Source organism: Drosophila melanogaster, chromosome 3L (genome assembly GCF_000001215.4).
Source record: "Drosophila melanogaster chromosome 3L".
In the NCBI taxonomy this organism is placed as follows: Eukaryota; Metazoa; Arthropoda; class Insecta; order Diptera; family Drosophilidae; genus Drosophila; species Drosophila melanogaster.
In genome coordinates, this window is record NT_037436.4 from 3,626,352 (window position 1) to 3,650,867 (window position 24,516).

Below are 24,516 nucleotides of genomic sequence, written 5' to 3' on the forward strand. Positions count from 1 at the left end.
ACTCGGTTCCCGCCAGCGCAGTAACAACTTCGCCGACGAGCGCGTGAATCGCCTAAATATCCACTCAAGCAACACAGAAAATAAGTTATAAATTGAAACCCGCAAGTGCCTTACCATTATCTGTAGAATATTGCAACGAATTTACTGCCCATATATACAGCATATCGAGAGGAACAAGAGATACAGATACAAATAAGATACAAGCCGAAGCTCATCATCGAATGCGGAAGTGAGCGAAAGCCGCCGGCTTTTATTAATTTTGTGCAATTAACGCAAAGGATACAAAAAATCAGTGTGCAAACAAAGGGAAACAAAAGAGTGAGAGAAAGTGATCGAGTGCCTTCATTTGCATATCCTTGCAAATTAAATTAATTTAACAACAAATAACAAAAAGCAATTGAATAATAAGAAAACGTGCCGCAATGTCTGTTGCTCGCAGTGCCATGTCAAGCTGAAGTATTCAATAATAATCCCGAAATTCGATTCCGAATACGATTTTGAATTCGCATCCGAAATTGATTAATCACTGTGCCTTGAACTGATCGTGACTCGTGAGTCAGAGCAGCGCCATTTAATTGTCCGCAAACACAAAAGTACGGAGCCCAGTTGCAAATTGTCGGGTTAAATATTGGTAGAATATCGGTAGAATCGGTGGCATCCCCTCCCCCGCCAGGCATTCCACCTGGCCAACAGTCGAGTGAAGGAGCTTCATGCGAAAAACGCCGCTTAAATGCATACGGATATCATAATTGGTGATCAGTTTGCCGCCAACAATAACTACTGGGTGATGCAGGTGAGTTCGGTTACTAGAATATTTAATTAAAGGCTACTTAAGACATTCTGGAAATTCCAGCGAAAAGATCTAGAAAACTTGATCTTTTGTAATAAATAAAATCCAAATAGCAGATAGATATTTTCTATCAAATAAAAGGCAGTGTCGAAATTTCAAATATCAATCACTTAAATAAAATTCCCTAGCTTGATCAACATTCAAATGGAAATATATCCAACTATTATAGAAAGAATATGTGTGTCTTTAAACAAGGATGAACACATCACAAAGCGTTTAAATATCGTAATCATTAGCCAATTAATTTGCAATCACAGGTTCCTTGTCAAACCCAATTCAAATGAAACAAAAAAAACTTTACGTACCAAAGTGCGCTAATTAAGCCGCTTTTATTGCAAATTAATTTTAGCCAAATTTGACAACAATAAGCGAGCACACAACAAATACGAGAGCTTACAAATCACATGAAAAACACCTTAAGCCCAACAACTTCCGCTTATCAAAATGCAAATCTTGAACAGACCAGATTTTTGACGATTTTTGTACGAATTCGAGTACGAGTATAAATAAAACGCACGCGGCAATCACAAATTACAATAAAACCGAAAACAAATTAGCTCAATTATCGATTGAGATGAGGAGTTGGACTGCGTAATTTTTGAGTGTTCTCGAGTGTGTTTCGACAGAGATTAACACCTTGGATTTCCTCAGGTGTTCCTTCGGTTCCTTCGCCGTTTTTTCCCCATTTTTGTTTTTTTTTGTTTGTCAAATGCGACAATCGATTTGTAAATCTTGTTATCACCTGCAGGAACTCTCGGCTCTTAAAGCCGTTCTCAAATACACGGTCGGTTAACTCTTTTGAACTCATCCACACTTTTCACGCGTTCCGCAGGGAAACTGTGGCGATCACAGTCCATCCGATGCGATCCGATCCGCACTCCTCCTTTCGATATCCATGTTTGCAGCCTGTTTTTCTGTTTTCCCGGCTTGTTTGCCTCAATTGTTTGACTCGCGCTTACTTGCGAAGCTCTGGGTAAATATTTGCCCCCAACACTTTGCCAATGTGCCAAGTGTCCCCAACTGACTGACGAGATGGTTTCAACACGGTTCCTACCCGGGAATATATACATATAGCTATAGCCTGATCATCGACTGGGTGGCATTGATCGATGGTATTGGATAGTATGAGAACATAATTACAAACGGCAAGGGTACATACGTATGAGTAATATGTCTTTCCGAGGAACTGTTTATCCTGTTTATTGCTGAATGTCAATAAATACTTTAGAGTGAAACTGATCGCACAGATTGTGGTTATTAAAGTTATCGAGTATAGGTTAAGTTTTTAGGCCATACTCATTTACCATGAATTAATTTTTCAAAGTATACGTACTTTTTTATTACCAATAATCTTGAGCCTTGATTATCTTTCTTATAAATTTTATGATGTGTAGGCTATCTTCCTAAATTTTCCTATCATTCCCTGTCTTATTGCCTTATCTCAACATTTTACAACCGTTGGTCTACCAGCCTTACGCCCATTGATAAGTTCAGTTTCCCGCAGAAAGTCTAGCCTTGCTCAACAAAAGCTCTGTGTTAAGTGCCTCCAGCTGCCCTCCTCAGAACACTTCCTTCCCCCAGAGATAAGGATCGAACTCCGGGAACCTCAGCGAAACAGATATACATACATAGGTACAGACGAAGAAACCCGAGACATTGGCGATTCCGGGTAAAAAGGCATCGTAAAAGAGCTGGGTGTTCGACAAGTGTGTTGTGCTTGTTCCGCCTGTCACCATCAATAGCTGCACTAATTAGGCATGTGTTGTCAAATATTTACACACAGTCGCAAAAGTACAAAGCGCTGTTGGCCCCCTTTGGCCCCCTGGAAGCCCCATCCACTTCCTCCAGATAGTGTAAGCTTTTGGGTGAGGGGGTGGACTTCTTCCGTTTTCCACTGATTTAACAGATATGATGAGATATGGTAAGGTAATTCCCACGACTCACGGCGATTATGACGAAAAACTTTCGTATTTTATGGCTCTAAACGAAATTAGTTTACGATCGCTTACAGGGAATTAGCTGCACTGAGTATAGAAGTATCCAAGTATCCGAGTATCTGCGTATCGAATACATTCAGTGAATAATGGAAGTAATCCAGCACGTAGCCAGGCGGTTATAGCGCCGACTTTTGCGGCTCTGATTAATGACCCTGAACCATTGTGCTTCAATCGTAAATAATTAAATATAGATAAAAATCAGATAACTCTAAGTTTGAGCTTTTGAAAAAAAAAAGGGGGGGGGGGGGTGTTTAAACTAAACGGGCCGAAGAATTATGCAAATTATTTAAGACTAAACGAAACTTGCAGTCGCTCCAGTGATTTGTCAATAAAAGACATTTACAAATATACCAAATGAAACGTATATGAGTTTATAGCCTATCTGAATCAATAGGAAATATTTGCATTTGCGAATCGGAATCAGACAAAGGCGGCCGCCTTCAAAGAATCAAAATCGGTGCTGAAATTTAACAAGAATTACGGCAATTGCCTTGCCGTCTGCTCATCTGAGCCATAAAAAATCGTGGCAAATTAGATAGAAAACAGCCGAATAATGGCCCGATAAGATAATGATATCCCTAGTAGACTTTCCATTTCGAAATGAGTTCAAGATTGGATCGAGCCCCCGAACAAAACACCGATTGCCAATTACACACCGTCCAGACAATGGCAGTTAAATAATAACTGGAGTAAGCCATGAAAACAGTTGGCCAAAATCTCATTAAGGCCCAGTGGGAGATCGCCCATCAATCGATCGATTCCTATGCAAATCTCGCCAGTAATTTCTGTTTCCACCATAACAATGCCAAGTTTTTAGTGTCTAGTCTTTGCCATATTTTGATTTCGCCAATTCATGCAAATGAAAACGAAAACTAGCACACAAATGCGCCAAAAATGGCACAAAAAAGTCGGGAAAAAAATATCATTCATTTGCAGCCAGTTTTGATTGATTTGCCGCCTGGCCAAGTTGGAGGTCAATCGTGCCGCGAGAATCAATCACTCACAAGCCACTGGGTGCACATAGAATTTGCGGTTTTCTGGATAGCCTATTATTGAGAATTAAGGAATTATAGTTGAAAGAAGAACTGTATTATCCTTTAGCAGTATTAAGCCACCATCTTTAATTTCTTCGCATACCCCTTGTGCTGAGCTTTAAAAACCAATGTCTGAAATCATAATATCGACTATCCATCAATTTGGATTTTTTAAAAGCTTTTCAATAGAATCCTCACTATTGATTTAACCCAATCCAAGCTCTTGTTCCCTTCTTTCTTACCCAATGTTTATGGCACGTGAGTGAGCATTTATTGACCAAAGGCAACCCTTTTGACCGGCTAATTTCAACATTTTTTTTCGACTCAGAAAAAGTATCACCTTAAATCTTTGATAGATTGCCGGGCCTAAGGCCCAAAAAAAAAAGGAGAAACATGTTTGACTTCGGCGAATTATTGCGAAAACTAGTTTGCCCAAAAATAAGAAAAAAGGCTTTTATGCTCACAGAGGTGCTAAAACCCCCACAACATTGAAGCGCAATTCGTTTCAGGTTTGATGGGATCAAAAGCTCAGCGGATGACAGCGAATGAAATGAAATAAATTTCATTTAAAGCTCCGATGCCGCATTAAGATCAATTATTTGATTATGAAACAAAATCTGCGTGAAATCTTCGAATAGTTGACCCAAGCCGATGTCAAATGCCGGCGCTGTAAATTTCAATTTCGCATCGAATTCATTTCCACAACAAGGTGAGAAAAAAAAAACACATTTGATCGGGGTGCGATGATAAAGCCATCATCGGATGGTCTCCATCGCTCGATCAGCTCGATCGGTCGTAAGGCCCCAACAAAGGTTCAAACAAACCAGTCCGACACGAAATCAAATTGCAAATTTAAATTGAAATCGAAATCACAGCACATTTCGTAAGGCACTATTGTATATAATCCGTGGACCGATGGGCGATATCCCATCCCAGCCGCATATGCGTCTAAAAACACTTCAATTCACGTTATGTGCTTACTTAACTTTTATCACCCGGCCGAGATTTCTATGATCGATCGCTAATTGCCAGAGTACAGAAAGGTACTCGAAATGGCTATAAGTCAAGAAGAAGCGCCAGGTACGAGTGGACAGCATTGAGATCTCTTCTGGGCAATTGACCCACTAATAGGGCCTGTCAATAATCGCCTTTTGGCCATTGAACTTTCGACTCTGGCCCCTACTACAAATTTCCTGAATAACACAAATTAATTGCCCGCAAATCCTGTGTCCGACCGATCAGCGTTTATTCAACAGTTTCATTTCAAATATTTATTGATTCCACACAATCTACATGTTGCGCATGCCAGTTGAGTTCGGCCACCAATGGGTTAAGAGCCCCTCGACATGGCTGAACGCTTTTCCAGCTCTGATCGGAAATTGGTTTTGTAGGCCCTGGGTTTCAGGGCACTTCCTGTGCTATGTTATTTGTAGTGTTCTGTTCATAGCTTCACTGGCCACCCCAATATATCCGAATATTATGATTGCCTAGCGTGAAATTGTGAGAATATTTCCAAAACGACGCGTCAGCGACATCAATTAATGTTTTATTATGCATTCCTGTTTGCCCCTCAAGGATATCCAGGGATATTCAATATCCCGGTGATATGTAATAGCTGTGCGAATGGTTTTATGCAAATGAGAGTGAGCGGGGGTGGAAAACTAGTATGTATAGTGGGGAAACTACATTTAGAAGACTCTAGGGAAGTGTCAAAATGTGGTGGAAAACTGCTGTTTTCCTTCCTTTGAAAGCAGAATAAACGTTGGTGTTTAACTGCCGTAAATGAAGAGATGACAAAACCTCTAAATTCTCTGTGGCAGAATTTTCACGTAAACAAATTCAATATCACATACAGACTCTATTAAATCCGCTTTCAAATAACGATCGCTAGAACCCACTAAACCAAATCGCTCTCAATAGCAAAATGGCGCGCTAGACAGGAACACTGAATAGTAAATAGTAAATAGCAAATAGCGACTACAATAACCATATAACCATATCAATATCAGTCAGTTTCGAGTGACTTGTCATTAGAATAAATAAACTTATATATAGGCAAAGGCAAATACGAATCACATTTAAAGTCAGCCAATAATGAAAATAGATACACACACCAGCGGCCAGCACAATCGACAGCTAATAGTCAACAACATCAGTCAGCCGGGCAGATATGTAAAGTAAAATAACTAAAAAAAAAAATAAATAAAATACTTAAGAGCCGGGGAAAAAAACTGTCGCAAATTGCGGTCATTCGTCATGCGCACATGAGCAGAACGACGTCAGCAACATCGACGGCACGGCAGCAACTGTGTGGCAAAACGCTCGGCAAATGGCGGCGAGCCAGTGCAGGGGTGGGCGGATTTTAATAGGGGGCCGCAGCCGTCTAAGAGGGGGGAGGGGGGGTGTACCGAAGCGGTACAGCAGCAACGTGCCACATATTAACATATATTTGCTCACTCTTCAATAAGCATATTTAAATGTTATGAAGTTTCTTTTGGGATTTTAATTTTTTTTTAAATTTTTATCAACTTACTACATAAAAATAATGTTTATACGAAAATTAATAATCCCCCTTTTCGCCGCCTCTGGCCCTTCTCTCCCAGCTCTAGCTGCTGTTTTTCTCTCCACCTAAGTTTTTGCTTTGTTTCAAGCTATGAAATGTGTTTTGATTTGCTGCGCTTGCGGGGCTTAGGCTATAGCTCTGCCGACTTTTGGTTGGACGCTTCCAGCGGGTGTTATCGAGCGGGGGGAGCGGGGCGGTGGGTGGCACTGGCAGTGGGGTGGGCAGGGGTTCAGTGGCGAGGTGGCCGTCTCAACATGGCGACGCTGACTTTTGCTGCTTAATGGTGCTTAACAGCCGTCGAGCGGAGCGGACTGAAAAGCTGAACAACTGAGCGAATGCGTGACACTGCGCATGTACCGCTCAACGGGAAGTATCTGTATCTGTACATAGTAGCTATATAAAATGGCTATCTGAGTGTGTATCGGTGAGTACCTAGGAAGACAATTGCGCTGAAACCGTTAGAACGAGGAAAACGCCATTTTGGCTAAGCCACAACGCTTAAAAGGAATTTAAACGCAATTAAATAAAAGACGCTTTTGAAAACGGTTTATAGCTACAATAACATTTATTTAAATGCCCACTAGTTTTAGGGCCAAATAATTTAAAATACAAAGGCACATCTAGTCATTTATTAGTAGGTGAGTCACTAGTCAGTCGTTAAATTCATCTTAAATGCTTTTAATTTTCAATATATCTGTAATTTGGATGAAATTGAGCATCGGTTATTTTATGAAATTTCGACTATGAAACTATTTATATTTTAGGTATTTCGCCAATTTTAATGCACATATATTTGCTTAGTGGATTTTTTGAAGAATTCAGCACCGTATCCATTCCCATATCAATTTCATTGAGCAATTTGTCGACCATTTTAAGTCCAAAAACAATTCGATACCAAACTCCAGCGGAGTATCTGTTCCCACCTTTCCCTGCCAGCCGAAGATCTTGGCCTATTGTTTGGTCTTCGACCGTTGTTATGATGGCTATTAACGCTATTATTATGAAAATTTTCAGCATCATTGATTTTTGTTACCGATTTTCTAATTTAACCAAATTATTGTTTATTCCCTCGTCGTCTGGCCGTTGATTTATTTCATTTTGCCTCTTGGACTTGTATCTATTTTGGGAGTTTTGTTTCAACTCTTTGTCCAAGTCTCTCCCACCTGCTCCCCCCTGAAGCCCCTTTGCCTAGGAACTTCTGCCGGCCATGTCCATTTGGGATTCGAGTTTTCTGTTAAATGGTTGCGTAAATATCGCTTGGCCTCAATGAAATGCCTTCACACACTCGCAGCCCGATAAACAGACTCATAGATACGAAGACTTTTTCCTCAATGAAATGCCGAAAATTAGCATAATCCGCGCCAGCCTTTCTCGCTGGGCTTACACTAGGCAACAAAATAATTTCTGATAATAGAAAAATATCTAAAAATACTACAGGATCTTGAATACTTTATATGTAATATATATATCTAATGTATATACGAAGTAAAGCTTATATCAACGGCAGAATAGTATATATAGTGGAAACTATGAAAACACTTAAAATTACTTCGAAAGACTTTCTTGTAGTACAGTGTTCTCTGTTAGGCGGCACACGCAGAGGGAAAATAAAAGCGAAACCTGTTCGCGTTTTAAACGAAAATCTTGTCGGACATGATGTTCCCCTCGGGTGGAGTGAATACGAAAGATTTCGAGTTGGGATGAGGGGCTCTCCATGGGCTGCTGCGGTTATTTGTTTGTTGGTGTCAAAGCTGTCACATATTTTATGCGACGGAGTCGGGGGTTCAAGGGGTCAGAGAGCCCCACACGCATCCAGATTCCCCTCGAATAAGCCCCCCTTCAAAATCACTGCACATGCATTTTAATTTCCCAGTTGTGGGTAATTGCCTGGCCCGTCCCCTTGGGCCATCATGCCGCATTTGTCTCAGGCTAGAGAGCTATGATTTCTTACCAACCGATTCTGCGAGTCGTGATTGCAATTGGCTGTTGGCGGGGAACGGGGCTATAATGTCCAGGCCAGACATATGTTAGCCTTATAATTTATGCCCCTGTATTCTGCGCGATTTTTGTTTATTAATTGTGCAAGCCGATCGTCAAAATATTTGCGCCCCCGGGCGATCCTTATTTTAGTTTATTTGTTTTTAAAAACCACCACAATCTCTCCAGCCCGCTGCTATCGCCCCGCAATTTATTTAATTGCATAGAACTCGGATCGCCCAAGGTTGCCGATAATTTATATGTCACAGTTAAATTAAATGCATTTAACACGAGAATTAAGCAAATAAACAGCAGACTCGAATAATTGGAAGCGAATTTCTTGCTTTGTTTATATTCCTCCGTTGCTAATTAAACTCATTTGGGTGGATCGTTAAAATAAATCAAATTGAAGGCGGGATGCTGTAAGGGGTAATAAGTGAAATTAGCTAAATGAGCCATAAACCAAGCTTAGTTAGTGCTAAATGTAAATTATAAGTCGCTGCCGAAAATGAAAGTGAGTGAGTTGATGAGATGGGGAGATTGAAATTTAACTAGCAAACAAGCATAGAGTTGTTTAATAAATTTTCAATAGGTTTCAATTTCAATTCAATTTTAGATTTTCAGTATTGAAATATTTCCATTAAATCAGTTTCTCACTCCTCAAACCTTGTCATATTTCCACTCAACTACAGTCAGCTACTAAGCGCTCTATCTCGCCTAATTAAATGTCGCAAAATAAATGCTTAATTGGACAGATAGACTGCTGAATGAGCAGGTGATATAGCCGAGTTTTCTGGATGGGGTAACCGATCCAAACAGAAGTCGAGAAATGTTAAACAGTTGATGTCTGCTGGCATTTTAACTTGCCACACAATCTGCATATGCGACTGCCAACTCGGCACACATGCGGCTGATATTTGAACGGCAGTCAGACGAAATAGATATGTGCCAAAAGATTTTGACAGGCCAACTATCAATTCATATCGTTAATGTGGCAAACTTCTCCCTGCTGCAAACCTAATTGAAATGTCGATAAGGCAAACGTTTTGACAACTTGACAGCTGCCTAAAATCCAAATCGAGGTAAGACCAAAGAGTCGAAACGCCGAAATGCGAATAAGCCCAGAGACCCAACTGGAAATGTCACTTCGAAGAAGTTACTGCCTGGCCCACATTGCGTATACGCGGCGTTGACTCATTGTCTTCTAAGCACTCGCATATGCCGCAATTTGACCCAGTTTCTGCTACAATAAGAACCCATGAGTCATGGCAACTCCAGTTTTGGATGTCCCAGCTGCCTGGGCTCCTTTGAAGCATTTGCGAAATTTATGCGCACAATATGCGAAATTTATTGTAATGACAATCGCTTAGTGCATAATTCGCTTCCCGCCCCCTTTTGCAGTACATTTTTTGCTGAGCAGGAAGCGGGCAATCAACGTGGCTTGTTTTGTGGTTTGTCGTTCGGCTTTTGGGCTTTATATTTTGGATGCAGCTGCTCCAATTGACGCCCACCTGCTGGAAAAAACGATCTGACGTCAAAGTGGGCTGAGATGTGCATAAATCAAAGTGAGAATTAAGTGTCCGGGCAGTAAAATAACAAATACCACATATTTTCATGTATATTTTTACGCACAGATTTTGAAACTTATAATCTGTTCAAGATCTGAAGTACTGAAAATTAAAAAATGCCTAAAATCTGATGTCATTGAATTGATATGCTTATAAATCCAGATGCACGCATTATTGTACAACTGTGTTGAAATACTCCCTTCATATTATTTATTTTATTTTTTTAACCAAATTCTTGTTTACAAAAGCCCAAATCAGCCCTCACATCTGAAATCCTTCATTTCGCAGGTGTCAGCCTCGGATTTTCAGTGTGAGCCTCTCATTTTCACTGAACAATGTGCATCATTAACGCAAAATGCCTGTTGCTGCCGCATTGTGAGTGCCTTTTTGCGACTCGTTAACAAAAGCGCAAATATTTTAAGCTTACATTTTGTTTTGTTTCCTTTTTTTGGTTTTGTTATTTTTACAAATATTCGGAGACTTAATGAAGTGCGATTCAGATTCGCAGGCGGGTGTAGGAGATCGGCAAATGTGTATTAAGTTTATTTTTGTGGTCTCGCCAAATGAGGAAGTTGAAAAGTTTCAGCAAGTGAAATACCCCCTCAAAAGCTCCACAAATTCACAAATCATCTGGGACTCACGTGCGGCTGACTTTTGTGGGCTGGTCTTTTGACCATTTTTGGGCAACCTCCTTCTTTTTTTTTTTTGGGTCTTGCATTGATTAACGCATTTCTTTGGCCGACCGGCATTGTGTTTTTGTTGTGGTCACCATTGTTGTTGCTTCTGTTTCTGTTTTTCTGGTGGAGCTGCCGATTTGGCAAGTGATTTATGCCGCCGTTGGGGAACAGCAACTGACACATTGCGGAGACACATTTGTAGCTAATAAGTTTAGTGGCATAATGAATGGCATTTGAAAAGGTCCATTGAATCGCCAATTGAGAATATACAGTCTATATGGCTGGGGCATTGCAACATGTGGCAGCATTTCAAATGAATCACGCCAATAAAATCTGGGTCACCAGGAGCAAAGTTTGGCATATTTGGTGGTAGATTGAAAAATGAGAAACTTAAGTGATTCGGAGTGAATCCAACTATTTAATTCCTTCTTAAGAGGCAATCTGTTGAGAAAGTTATAAATAGATAAATATAATAACAATTAAATTGAGTATTGATTAAACTGTGCAAAAGCTAACTGCCTTATATTCTGGTATCCACCAGATTGGACAGTTACTAGAACAATAAAAACGCGAGCTTAAATTTGCTTATTTTGCTTTTTAATAATCATCGTTGTTGTAAAACTCAGATTAAGCCCACACAAAAATTATCCAATCAAAAGTTAATTGATCTGTGCCTTTAATTACTATGTGATTCCATTTATTACTCCTAATATAAAAAGCAATAAGCTTCATTGCCACTTTATTGTGCATTTAAATATGAAAATTTTGTATAATTGACTTTATTTTTGGTTTTATGCGCTTTAAAAAGCACTTTAAGCACTAATTGATTTGTATTGCGATGGACAAACATTTGGAAGCTTTCTTTTATATCTTATATATGGGGTCGCTGTTAAGAGTCAGTGAGAAGGGCCTAGTAAAGTTTTACCCCCTCCTTTTTACTTGTAATATATCTCCTTCGCACTAAGCACTTAAGCACTAAGCACTCGGACATTGCGAGTTAAGTTTTTTAAAGACGCGCACGCGTCGTCAACAGCACACGCCAATGCCAACGGAACACCTTTGCGAAAGGTGTTAAAATGCCGGCTCTAAAGGGCAGAATGCCTGTTTAAGGACAAGGGGTGCCAGGGGTTAAGGTGGTTAATAACCCGAACGCTAATGAAAGAGACACTGACAGCGAATGACGTCAAAGCTGAAGAGCAGCGCGGAGCAGAGGGTGTTAATACCGAAAACGAACTCAACGGAGGGTTAAGGTCTCGGGGATCCTTAAAATGATATGTGGGCGAGCTGAGCTAAATTTATGATGATGATCTCAAATTTGATCGCAGCTGATGGATGAGCTGTAGTTATTCGTTATTTGCAGCTGCCCCTATTGAAGATGACCAGCAACATTTGATTTTTTTAATGGACTTTTGAGAAATCGAAAATAGAGAGGGGGCAGCCACGCAAGATAAACGCTTCATGCTTTTCTTTTAACACCTTTTCGAGAGATTTGTGCTGTACTGTGCTGTTTGCCCTGCCACTTAGCGCCTCTTTTACGATTAGAAAAAAGTGGGAGAAAAAAAGGTAAGGGGTAGACCTCGTTTAATTATGTAAACGACACGAGCGTGGCTGGTGTAGAAGATACGAGACCTATTTATGTCAAATTGACTCCTTGTGTGTCCCCCAAACAGTTTCTCCATACCTTATTTACACACGGAAAAATTCTCGAAAGTACCCATTCTCAAAATACCTGTCTTCTGTGCTGCAAATGTATGTATAAATTGAAAAAAATAATATTTATATCGGCCATAAAATAAGAAAAGTGGAAATCAAATTTAAAAGGCTTAAACCTCTTTATTTACGCTTATTTTTTTCCAGTGTGCCAATACTCTCTTGAGTTTTTGAAATTTCCCTTCTCGCGCCCTTTCGTTTGCTCCAGCCTAATATACTTTAAATATTTATGAGCCCGTCTTGCGCTCTTTTACCTAATTGATGAGTTCGAGTTCGCCTCAGATAAAGGTGTTAAAGTCGGTTCGGCCTTCGGTGGACCGAACACAGTTTCCCTATATCTCAAGTCTGAAGACTGGGTTGCCGTTGGCTGTTGGCTGTTGGCTGTTCTCTGTTTGCTTTTGCAGGTGCCAAAGCAAAGCGAAGGAGACGCGTCCAGCTGTGCCGACAAATTGTGGCTGGCGACAAGCAAATAAACAGATTCAAAACCCGCAGAGTTTCCCCTCCCGCGATTTGCTCGCGTGTAAATGATTCTCGCCGGGGAATGTCCATGTAAAGAGTTCCTAGTTTTCCAAGAGGCGGTGTGGCAGTGGTAACTCTTGGCAACATAGAGTAGCAGGTAGCGCATGGCTTGTCAATACCTACACGCCTGTCTGCCACGAGCATGGAGCCCAGGCTATACAAAAATGGGAATACACTGAACAAATTTTACTATCTCCCTTAAGACAAAAAATATTTGGAAAAAATACAATGTGTTTTTTGAAAGCTTTGGTATTACTATTAAGTTATCAAAGGCATTTACATTTTGAAGAAGTTCGCGTTTTTAAATCTCTCTCTTCTCATGTAACGGGAAAATAAACTTAAATTTGTGAGCCCACATCCCACAGGGCACTGGCCATTTGATAGTCGATGCAAATCACTAGAGCAGCCAGGGGAAAAGCCTCCTCTAAGCAAATGTAAAGTGGATGGAAAATTCAATTCCCAGAAAATGACTGCAAGTCGCGCGGAGGAGACACACAGGCCTCAAGTCCCCTGGTGACATTTAAGTTGGCCAAAAAAAAAAAAAAGAGGGAAAGAGGTAGGAGCAGGGAGTTGGCCATTTCGTAACCAAACGGAACGATGCAAAACGCATGTCGAGCATGGGCAGCACTTGTCGTTGGCCTCCGAGGAAAAGAGCGATTCAACTACTGTTCCAAATTTGATTTGGCATGCTGATTTGGCCGGCGGAAAATGCGGAAAAACATAGTTGGCATAGTTTTACCCTCTCACTGACGGCCTCTCTCTCGTTGGCCAAGATTTATGTGCGGTTGGTCCAATAAAATAATTGCCAGCGATTTTTTATGCAAATATCTTTTCGCTCCTTGGCTGAGTCATGTCCAAAACAAATCGTCTATATGCATATATGCTTGGACTAAACTATTTTTACGATCTTCTGGACCCGACTCGTTTTTTTATGGTCCAGCGTTTAGATTTTATGGCGCCCGATGTTTGAGGTTAATTCGCTGGCGGGACTTATCGGTGATCCGTGAGCTTTTTGAAGAGGGTCAGCCCTGGGGTTTGACATTGGTTTCAACGCTAAAAAACTAAAGACTTAGGCAACGAACTGGCTCTCGTCCCACTCGCCACTTTTGCCAAACGAAAGACTCAGGCAGCGAACTTGTTCTGGCCCAGAGCGATCGGCCGTTTGAATGTGTCAAGTCTATTATTTCCTGCCTTAATGGAAACTTTCACTGGCGCGCGATAATAAACATTAGCCGTCGTTTCATTAAACAAATTTCAGGAAATATGTTTTTATATACACGAGTATCTCTCTTTTTTTGCACTCAATTCAAGTTTGGCCCTGGGGCGCGATTGGCAATTGGATTCGCGAACAATACACCATCGATTATTTAATAGCATTTCTACTATTGCTTTCTTGCCTTTCTTTCTGCCTTTTTGTCTTGGCCTAGCAATTACTGTTGGCCAACTTTGAAGGCCGCTTCTGCTTATCCGCCAGATAAATCAGACTTTGCTCTAAGCAGCCTTTTGTTGGCCTTATCACAAAAGCGAGGCTTTCATTGTTTCTGCTTTTTTTTTGCGCACTGGGTGTGTGGGGGGAAGCACTCGCACAGATGATGAACTGATATTTGGCACGTGCCGTTAATGAAGTCGGGCAATCGCTTTAGAAAGCCCGATCTTGTAAAGACTATGATATTTTGGATGTTTTTGGGAATTACAGCACCAATTAGATCGCTATCTGCGGGGCCTTTTGTGTGGGCACCATCTCTTGACATTTTATAACCCCATTCTGGTCGAACCATTTAGGCATTTAATTTATCGCTTCCCGCAGTTCAAATGCTTTTGTTATTGATATGATTTGGACCCATTTCTTACGAGTTTTATGGAGCGACATTTATGAGCGACTTTATGCGCAGCTGTCGCAGCCGCCGAGATCGAACGCAAAATGGCCAATTTTATGGCTCAATATGAAGTCAGGCTAAGAAAATGCTTCGCATTAATAGAGGTAAAAATATCAAATAAACAGTTGGCAATTTGACATCTTTTTTATATAGTAATTTTTGGCATATTGATGGTCGTTAATAGATAGAGTTAAATTGAAAAGAAATGTCAGCCGACTGAATGGTGAACGGGGCCCTCGCTGGACGGCTCTTTAAAATGCAAAACGGCTGCCGAAGTTGGTAGACGACACAGGAGAGAAACAATAAAAGTAACAACGAATATAATGGAACATCAAATTTATTAATTTTTATGGGCTTTATTTTTTCGTTTGGAGGGGTATTTGGTTGCTTCCTCGTTTGTTTCCATTTCTCACAACAAGTGCCAAATTTGGTCTGAGGTTCTTGACCACGAATACGCACGTGCGAGAGGTTTGCATGTGTAGGAAGGCGTTCGTGTGTGTGTGTGTGTGCGTGCGTATCCGACTGGCAGTGCTTTATTTTGCATATTTTGTTCGATTTTAAATGAAGTCACGTTGCACTCGTAAAGTTGATATTTATGTTTGTCATTATTTTTTATGCTTTTTGCTTGTTTTTCATATAAATATTACCTCTTTGTGTCTTGTTTTGGGAGCCACACTACATGTGTAGGTACAGCAATGTCTTTTTTTCCATGGCGGTGGCGTTAAACAATAGTTAACAACTTTATTTGTGCACTTAACGATCTTGGCCATTAAGAGCCAAGCAACTCCTCACGTTTCGGCTGCCATTCACCTGAGAAATGCCAAAGCAGCAAACTCAGTTTCAGTTGCACTTGCAATGTTGCTGCTTGCCTGTTGCAGGTTACAGTTGCAGCATCTGCGGCAGAAGCCGCCACCAGTCATCGCCATTGCCTGTCAGTCCACATAAAAGTCAGAGATGGCTATGAAAAATCACCAAAACGAATCGCTAAACAACCGCAAAATGCACTTGAATATGAGTCGCGGAATATGAGCGAATCCATTCAAATTATCCAAGTTTACTGGCGAAAACAAAGCCTTTGCATGCCCCATAAGATTGCCGACAGGTGGAACTGCAGGGAAAGTGGAACGGTGGTGGTTCCAAATCCAAAGAAAATTAAAAGTGTCAATTGTATATTTTGGGGTTAAAATCCGCTATATTAAGGTGTGAACTATGCCTTTTACGCATTATTTATAGTTAACTGACTCATAAACAATTATAGTTTTAAAATGTTTCGTTAAACACATTTCCATTTCCTACTCAAGCAAATGTAAAATCAATTGACCCTCTTAACAATTATAAGTTCTCGTATTGAATAATTTATGCTTGCAATGAATGATCCTATAAACTGCAGCTGCAACCAACGAAAAACTAGACACTAAACCCAATTCATCAACACTCCAAATGGGTCAAATCAATAAACAATAACATAAAATGTCCAATACTTCAACACAATCGGGCAAATAACTCACAGACTAAAAGCGGGACACACAAGCCATTTGAACTCCCTTCTCCAGTACAATTTATGCAAATTTTTATATGTACATAATACCCATTTATTGACGCTGCCGCCAGAAGTGATTATTGACAACGGCATTTTAATGTAAAAAAAAAACATAAATAAATAAAAATACTTTGGCGTGCCAGTCGGTGTAAAAAAACTGAAATTATAAGTACCTGAGCATAATTTTACCTCGGCCAAAGAAATGTCCAAAAGAACAAAAAGTTCATAATTGAAATTCATGTTTGTGGTTCTGCTGGCTGTCACACAATTACCGTTTTGCTGGTGGTGGTGCCCCAAAGTCCAATCGAATCCACTTAAAGATTCCGCGGGCCTCCAAACACGACGCTTCACGCATTCTTATGAGGTCATTTGCGTGGAGAGCCCACTAAATGCGCCCTAGCTCCCAACTAACTAGCCAACGCACTTCATGAAAAGCCCCAATCAGAACGCTGAACATTTGCCAAGTGGAAAACTCGATTCGTGGAAAACCGCAACTCGCCACTTCGCGGTGGAAAATGGCAGCTCCAGACATTACTCACACAACCCGCAATGAAACACAAAAATCTATTAAAATTATCACACGCCATGTTGACCTCAGCGGCGAACAAACATTACTCAAAAACCCAAAAAAAACGAAAATAGTACCGTGTGGGTCTGGCAAAAATCCATAGCCCGAAAATAAGAAAGAAAATAAAGCGACCGCAGCCAATAAAATGAAAAATGCTGGCGCAAAAATATTGCAGCTAAAATAATTTGCCATGCTCGTAAATTTTCAGCTCATAAAACAGAAACGAGGCAACATTTGTTGTCGGAGTTTCGAAGTTTCAAAGTTTCACGGGGGAATGAGTCAGTGTCGGGCATTTCTCGAATTTGAGTCAGATTTTCGTTGGTTTCTGCTATTTTTTATGGCCAGCCTTCGCCGATCGACAGTTTGTTTGATATATGGGCCCTTGGCCGCATCATTTGCATGTGAAAAGCCTGGCTCGTTCGTGTATAAAAATTTCACTAATTTGCCAAATGATTATTATGTTTGCCTAAACCACCTAAAGTGTTGCCATAAATAAGCTGTCTTCCGTTCTCTAAAAATTGAATGAAACAATAAAGTGGGAGAAACAAGGTAACAGCACAATTAAAAGAACTTTATTCAACTTATTTCAGCGCAAAGAAAATTTCTTAAAACACCGTTGTAAGGGAAGATAAAATTAATGTGCAAATCATCTCCAGAATTAGCAATTTGTAGGCCTCAAGTCCGCAAAGAAAAACAAAAGCAGTCTTAGCATGACAAAAGCCACAAATTTAGCGAGTTTCTATTTGTTCTCGTTTGCACAGCTTGCTGAGAGATATTCAAATTCGACAAATACCCCACTCGAAACGAATGACTTAGACAACGAACTTGCATTCCCCTAAAAGCGCATGAGCATTAAGATCCCGAGACGGGCAATAAAAATAAAAATCCAAATCGAAATAAAAATAAAAATCAGACGACAAATCTACAAACAACAAATTTCGGTGCCGAGCAAAACGAAATTGAAGCGAAGAATGCTATAAAAATAAAGCCAGAGAAAAGAAATGGACGTAAAGATAAGGCTCGGATGATTCGGACAGGGGGCAGTGGGCACGAGATTGCTCAAGTGGCAGCAGAAAGTGTTGCAGGGCGATAAAAGTTTAATCAAAATTTATGGCAGGGAAGGGGCGCAGATAGAGTCAGATGCCGGAGAGACGAAGGCTTGGAGCTCTGATTGCCCAATGGGCCATATAACACACGACTATCTACTGTAGCTGCACAAGGGAAAAAGTCTTAAAATGAATTAACTAAAATATAAGTCATTCTTGGCCATAACACAGAACCTCAAAAGCTGCAGAAATACACATTCTGTTCTTTTATATATCATAACATTTAAATAAATTGTTATTTTATTTTCGTATTTTATTTTTGATTGCTAACATATTTTCTCTCCGTGCTTTTCCTCTTTTTCAGTCCCCGGAACTAGACTATCGGCACGAGCTGATGGGTCGTCTGCATAAAATCGAGCCCGCCGATGTTGAGCTTGAGGTTCTGGCAGCGGCCGCGGCAGCCGCAAACAACAACAACAACACCAGCAGCAATAACAACCACAGCAGCAACAGCAGCAGCAACAACAGCAACGGCAGCCAAACACCAAACGGCAACAACAACAGCAGTTTGGCAACCGGAGGCCATCAGCATCATCAGTTCCACCACCACCTGCACCACCACCACTCCCATCAGCACCACCACCAGCACCATCATTTGCACCAGCATCATTCGCACAGCCTTCAAAGTGGCGAAAGTGGTGCATCGGAGGCGTGGCCCCACCTTCCCGCCCCCTCGTACGCCAGCGATGTTCCACATGCGCAGCAGCAGCAACTTCAGCCCGCCGGATCGCCGAATTCCAACTCAAACGGAGCCTACGGCTGTGCACCACTCTACGATGGAGCGCCCTACGAAGTGGCACTCGGCTACGGTGGTGCGGTGGTTGCGTCAACGGGTGGTGCGACTTCCAGCGACAAGGAGTATTTATATGGTGTGTATATCGGATTGGGAATGGGAACTTTGATGGCACACAAAATTACACGCACAGTGAAATCTCGCAAGTCAATAGCAAAGTAGAGAAAAACAAGCGATGGCAACGTGTTTGCGGCTTGTTGCCGAAATGTGAAATCTGAAACCTCCTAAAAGAAACAAAAAAAAACGCAGGCAAGCGGGAGACCCTGCTCAGAAAAGTGATTGAGGTCGCCACGAAGTGACAATGAGCTGTAGTTTTTACAAAAAATTATTAAAGAACATTTCGAATAAGATTTTGAAATGTACTGAAAGGTTTAGGTTTAAGGTTTGTGCCAAAAAATGTTAAAAAGTTTTAGTTCATTGATCAACGTAATGGCTTCTGGCGCCATAGGTTACCATTTCTTGAACTTTTTTAAGCTTCTCTCATGGAGTTTTTCTTCCCATCAATCACTGAACCAAAGCCTATCAATAAACACCTCAACCCTAGACGAAAAGTTTCAATTCTGATTGTGGGCCCCCGCTAAATAGTAGCTCTAAAAATAGTCAAACAAATGAGCAGCTGTTTAGAAATTTCATGCATATGCGAGATTTCATTGTGTACATTAATAATTCCCCACGATGCCGCGATTTGCATAAAGTGTTAGCAGGCGATTATAAGGCGATTTTCTGTCCGTTTCGATTGCACAGAAACCAAAAACAAAGAGGCTCTCTACGCCGATCCGCTGGACGATCCCTACCAGCGACCCGTGCTCTGGGATGATATTACTACCTCAATCCAAAATATCGATCCGGAGAACGCGCTCATGCTGAGCAGCAGCGGTAGCAGCAACAACAACGGCAGCAGCAACAGCAGCAGCAACACGGGCGAGTCTGCAACATCGCAGCTGCCGCAGGTCAAGATGGAGGCGATCGATGAGAGCCTGCTCGAGACATTTTCGACCCCATTGCTCAGTCCCCTGGAGATAAAGACCGAGAAACAGCAGCGACAACAGCAGCACCAGCACCAACAGCAGCAGCAACAGCAGCAGCAGCAGCAGCAGCAACACCAGCAACAACATCAGCAACAATACCAGCAGCAACACTATCAGCAACATTATCAGCAGCAGCACTTGTACCAGCATCATCCCAGCCTGGCGCTGCCTGGCTTGCCACCCGCTGTCGACGTGGTAGAGTTGCAACTGCAGCAGCAGCATCAACAGCAGCAACATCTGCAGCACAACAACAGTAGCAGCAGCAGCCCCAAGCTGGCGACCCCCGGCGACAACAGCGGCAACACCTCCTCCTATCAGCAACAGTACGCATCTCAATTGGTCTCCGGATCGGGAGGCGGCTATCTCAACGGTAGCAGCAGCAACTCCTACGGCTACAGCTGGCACAGCAGTCAGGTGAGTGACGGGGTGTTGCATTTGCAACATCTGTGATTGGTAGTCTACACGCCTCTCACTGAATTTACAAAAATTGCAATTATACATATCTTGACAACAAACTTTTTAAACTTTTAGTGAATTTACAATACTTCAAAATTAAAATTTTTGCCTTTCTAACCCACAGTCCTTCCACACCAAATACCAAATACACCCGCCATCAGCCGCTGCTTCAGCCACCGCCTCCGCCACTGCCACGCCCACAGCTCAACTCGGTGCTCAACAGCAGCAACAGCAACAGCAGCAGCAACAGCTGCAGCAACTGTGCCCCCCTGCGGCGCCCAGCACTCCCTCGACCTCCTCCTCGTCCATTTCCTCTTCCTCCGCCTCCTCTGCCAGTCGCCATATGTTCGTGCCACCTTTGACCCCGCCAAGTTCGGATCCCGGAAGCCCTGGCAGCTCGATGGTGGCAGCAGCAGCTGCTGCAGCCGCCCAACGACGCACCACCCCACCACCGCCCTACCAGCAAGGTCATGTGATGGGCCTAATTAACCCACCGCCAACGCTGCAACTTCTGGGTGGTGCAGCCACAGGCAGCAACAACAGTTGCACCACCACCCTAACCACCTTAACACCCGCCAGTGCCATTCAGCAGCAGCAGCAACAACCACAGCAGCAACAGGTGCCACAGCAACAGCCACCGCCCACCCCCCGCTCTTCGGGGGGCGGGAGGCGTGGTCGGCACTCGCACCACCAACCGGGAACGGCGGCCCACATCGCCAGTTTGATGAGCGTACGAACGGTGCGTTACAACCGCCGAAATAATCCCGAGCTGGAAAAGCGACGCATCCACCACTGTGATTTCGTCGGTGAGTAGAGAAACTAAATGATGAACTATAATCAACTTGGCAATAGGATTTCATATGATGAGCCTCATATAGGAATACTAAAATACCTCCACCTTAGAAGACCCATCTTTAGAGATCTCTAGAGATGCGCTTCCTCATATCTCGTTATTAGTCGCAGCATGCCTCCGTATCGTTTATCATTTGGCGCGCTTTGCGACACTTTTCGTAACAAACTCACCTGCCGCCCCCCGTTTTCCGCCCACTTTGTGGCTACCTAACTCCACTCCACGTGCGATCCTCATTGCGCATGCGTGCTGCGTTTTTCCAATCGGCATTTATTTATTCTCTATTTATCTATACATTTATTTATTATCTTTTGGGTTTCTGTTTTCTTGCTGTGTGACTGCCAGGTTTCTGGTGTCGCAGTCGCTGTTGTGGCGCTTTTCAATTGCCTTCTTTGTAATTCTAATTAGCCAATTGCCATATTTATGTAAGAGCTTCGAGCCACCTTTCCTGGGCTTTTGTTACAGTTGCATGCTGTTTCGCTTCAGCCTGGTCAAATGCGTTTTCAATGTCAGAGGTGGGCGAGATATCGTTGAGTCAGCAATGATCAATGGCAAAGATACGACACAGTGTGGCGTAGGAACTAAGTTAATTGAAGTCGAAGTTGAAAGAATATGAAAAGCAAAAAGTTTAAAGTATTTTTTAGATACAGAATCCAAATTTAGTTTTGCTTGGAATCACTTTAATATCTATAATAGCTTGCTTAGTGCTTCGATTACTCGCAGGTACCTAATCTCGTCGAGATCGGCGATAAGCAAAGATGAGATCACGACATCACCCGCAGTCTCCCAAGAACGACCGCTTCAAATACTATCCATTAGCTATCGATCACTATTACGAGCCAAAAAGCTTTTAAGGCGACGCTGTCTGACTCAATCTAAAAATCCAAACTCCAAGCCAGACGCATTCCGTCCGTGTCCCAATGTCGCTTGTACGAAACTGACTACGTGCGTTGCCACTAATAAATAATTGACAATTGTCTGACACGTTGGCCATGGCCATTTTGAGGCAACTCCGGCCGAAACGCTGTCCAAATGAAGTTATTATGCCATAAGCGCACGCATCAGACAGTGAGATATGTCTGGGCTGGAGGAGTTCCTCCGATTCGGCAGTGCTTTTGCAGTATCTCTAACTGTCTAACTGTCGACGATCGCTGCAAGTTGCAGGTTGCATGTTGCTGCTGCAACTTGGTGGTTGTCAGCAACATTCTTCGCTGGCAGCGAGGCATTGTGTTTCGTGGCACGTTGCTTGGGCAGCTTTCAATTAGAGCCGTACGTGCGGGGATCCACGGGAAATCCTTTTTTGGGAAAGGGGCACTAATAACGCTGCCGGTAAATGCCTCATAAATGTCACTCGCTACCAGCTTGTTGCAGGTTCCAAGTGAATCTCGTGCAACTTTCACCCGCTAATTAAAAGCCCACGCCCACTGACCCACTTTGTGGGAATGGCTTCTCTATCGGAATTTGATACTCGAGGCTCCTCCTCCAATGTACTGCTCATCTGATACGGTTTTGGTGAACGCCATAGACAGCCAAGTGCACTCAAAAAACGTTATAGTCTTCGGATGCTCGAAGCTATAAATAATTACAGGCAATAAATTCTATTTAAGAAGGTATAATTTTAACGAAGGTGTCAATTATAAAATTTCAAAACCCCTACACATTACTTTTCAAAGACTAGGTTTCAATGCGCCAAATTTGTAATTATATTGTTTACGAAATCTTGCAACTTTAAATGCTAAAAATTTGTTGCAATTTTGAGTTTGGTAAATAGTTTCTAAAACTGATTTGCTTCTCTCCTTCTTACCTAATTTCAGGCTGCTCCAAGGTGTACACAAAAAGCTCTCATCTGAAGGCCCATCAAAGGATACACACGGGTGAGTTTCCCTTAACTAGATATCCTACTAAAAACCCAACCCAACCCAACCGCCCACTTGATGACCCCTCAATTGACCTCCTGCCTCAGATTGGTCCACTGCCATCCTTCAGCTCGCATGTGGGCTGTGCACCACTGAGCAAAAAGCTGACCCAACTGCACCACTGAACCACCGATGAGCCACCGGCGAACAGCTGCGCCGCTTGGTTTTTTGGACGTTGGGCAACAGTCGCCTTTTGATTAATTCGCGCGCTCATATTTGTAGTTGCCAGCACATAATTTGCCACGGCCCAGAGAGCTTCGAGCGCCTTTTTTTGAGTGCTATGCACTTAGAAAAATATAGATAAAAATAATTTTGTATGTGAGCTTAAATAGAAAAGAGTAAAAAAAAACAGGACAAACCATTTAAATATTTGTAGTTTTGTAACGCTCTTCATTATTAGGAACCAAAATTTTTCCCTGTGTGCTGTTCATTTTCAATTTTTGCGCCACGGAGGCAACCGCAGCGAAAATCGTGATTTGTACGGTTTGTTTTTGCGGCTTTGGCTTCGCTTTTTTCCGTTTTTTCTGCTTTTGTGGTCAGTTGCAGTTGCAAGTTGGCAGTTGCAACATCAGCAATCGCCAATCGCCAACGCCATCAGCTGGGCGCACGTTTGGCCTGCATTTCCTCCTTGCTCGGATTACACTTGACGATCCGTTGCCGTTGCCCACCGATCACCGAGATCACCTGTCTTCATTTTATGGGCCGCACGTTTAATGCCTCCACAAAAGCAGAGGGAAAAATAATACTTAAATAAGGAGGAACAAAATGGCAGAATCCCATCTCTCCGACGTTTTATTAATCGCACATGACCAGCTGATTTATGCGCAACTTAAAGCGCTGGCTTAAAAACATTTTTATTATTATGATTTTGTGCGCAGCGCTGATTTTCACTTGGCTGATAAAGTTAACGCCCCATCAACGAGAGGTCGGCAGCTTTGGGTTAACCCCGGACTCAAGTGGGTTCCCTTGAAAATGCTAATAGTTCTCGTTCCGATTTGGTTCAGATCGTAACCACCCAGCTTCGGGCCAACACGAATTCCGGACCAGGCTTATTGGATTTGAGCTGACTTTTGCAACTCCTCGAGTGGCAGTTCGAGATGCAGAAACGCTTTGCTACCGTCTGATGGCTGTCGGTTTGTTTGGCTTTCGAGTTAGTTAGCTGTGTTCCGTCGAAGCCCAGCCCATTCCATTCATAGATTTCGTTTATTTTCCCCTCGGCACACATTTTTCATGCCATTTTTGAGGCGCCACCAGGCTGTTGTCTCTGCTGATTAGCAACGCCGGGCTGAGAATTCGAGAGTTTTCGATGTTAAAGGGGGAAGAAAGGTGACGAGATCGACAGATTTCCACTGCAAATATTTACCAGTCATCGAGCTCTCCGCGGCAGTTCGTTTCCTAAGTCTTTCGTTTGCGCAAAGTGAAGAGGTCCATTAGCAAGAGGAAAACTATTGGTCAACTCTGTCAAGGGTCTCAAATCTCTTGGCGAT

The 24,516-nt window shown here is 42.3% G+C and overlaps 1 protein-coding gene across 1 annotated transcript in view; it reads left to right on the top strand.

Annotated features, from left to right (window-relative positions):
- Nucleotides 1-24,516, top strand: part of dar1 (dendritic arbor reduction 1) — a 27,091-nt gene continuing 2,575 nt past the window's right edge. Inside the window, exons 1-5 of the mRNA NM_001104023.2 lie at nt 1-793; nt 18,291-18,855; nt 19,524-20,221; nt 20,388-21,069; nt 22,928-22,987. Coding sequence (NP_001097493.1) covers nt 731-793; nt 18,291-18,855; nt 19,524-20,221; nt 20,388-21,069; nt 22,928-22,987 — 2,068 coding nt within the window. The 5' untranslated portion in view covers nt 1-730. The remainder of the gene's footprint in view (nt 794-18,290; nt 18,856-19,523; nt 20,222-20,387; nt 21,070-22,927; nt 22,988-24,516) is intronic.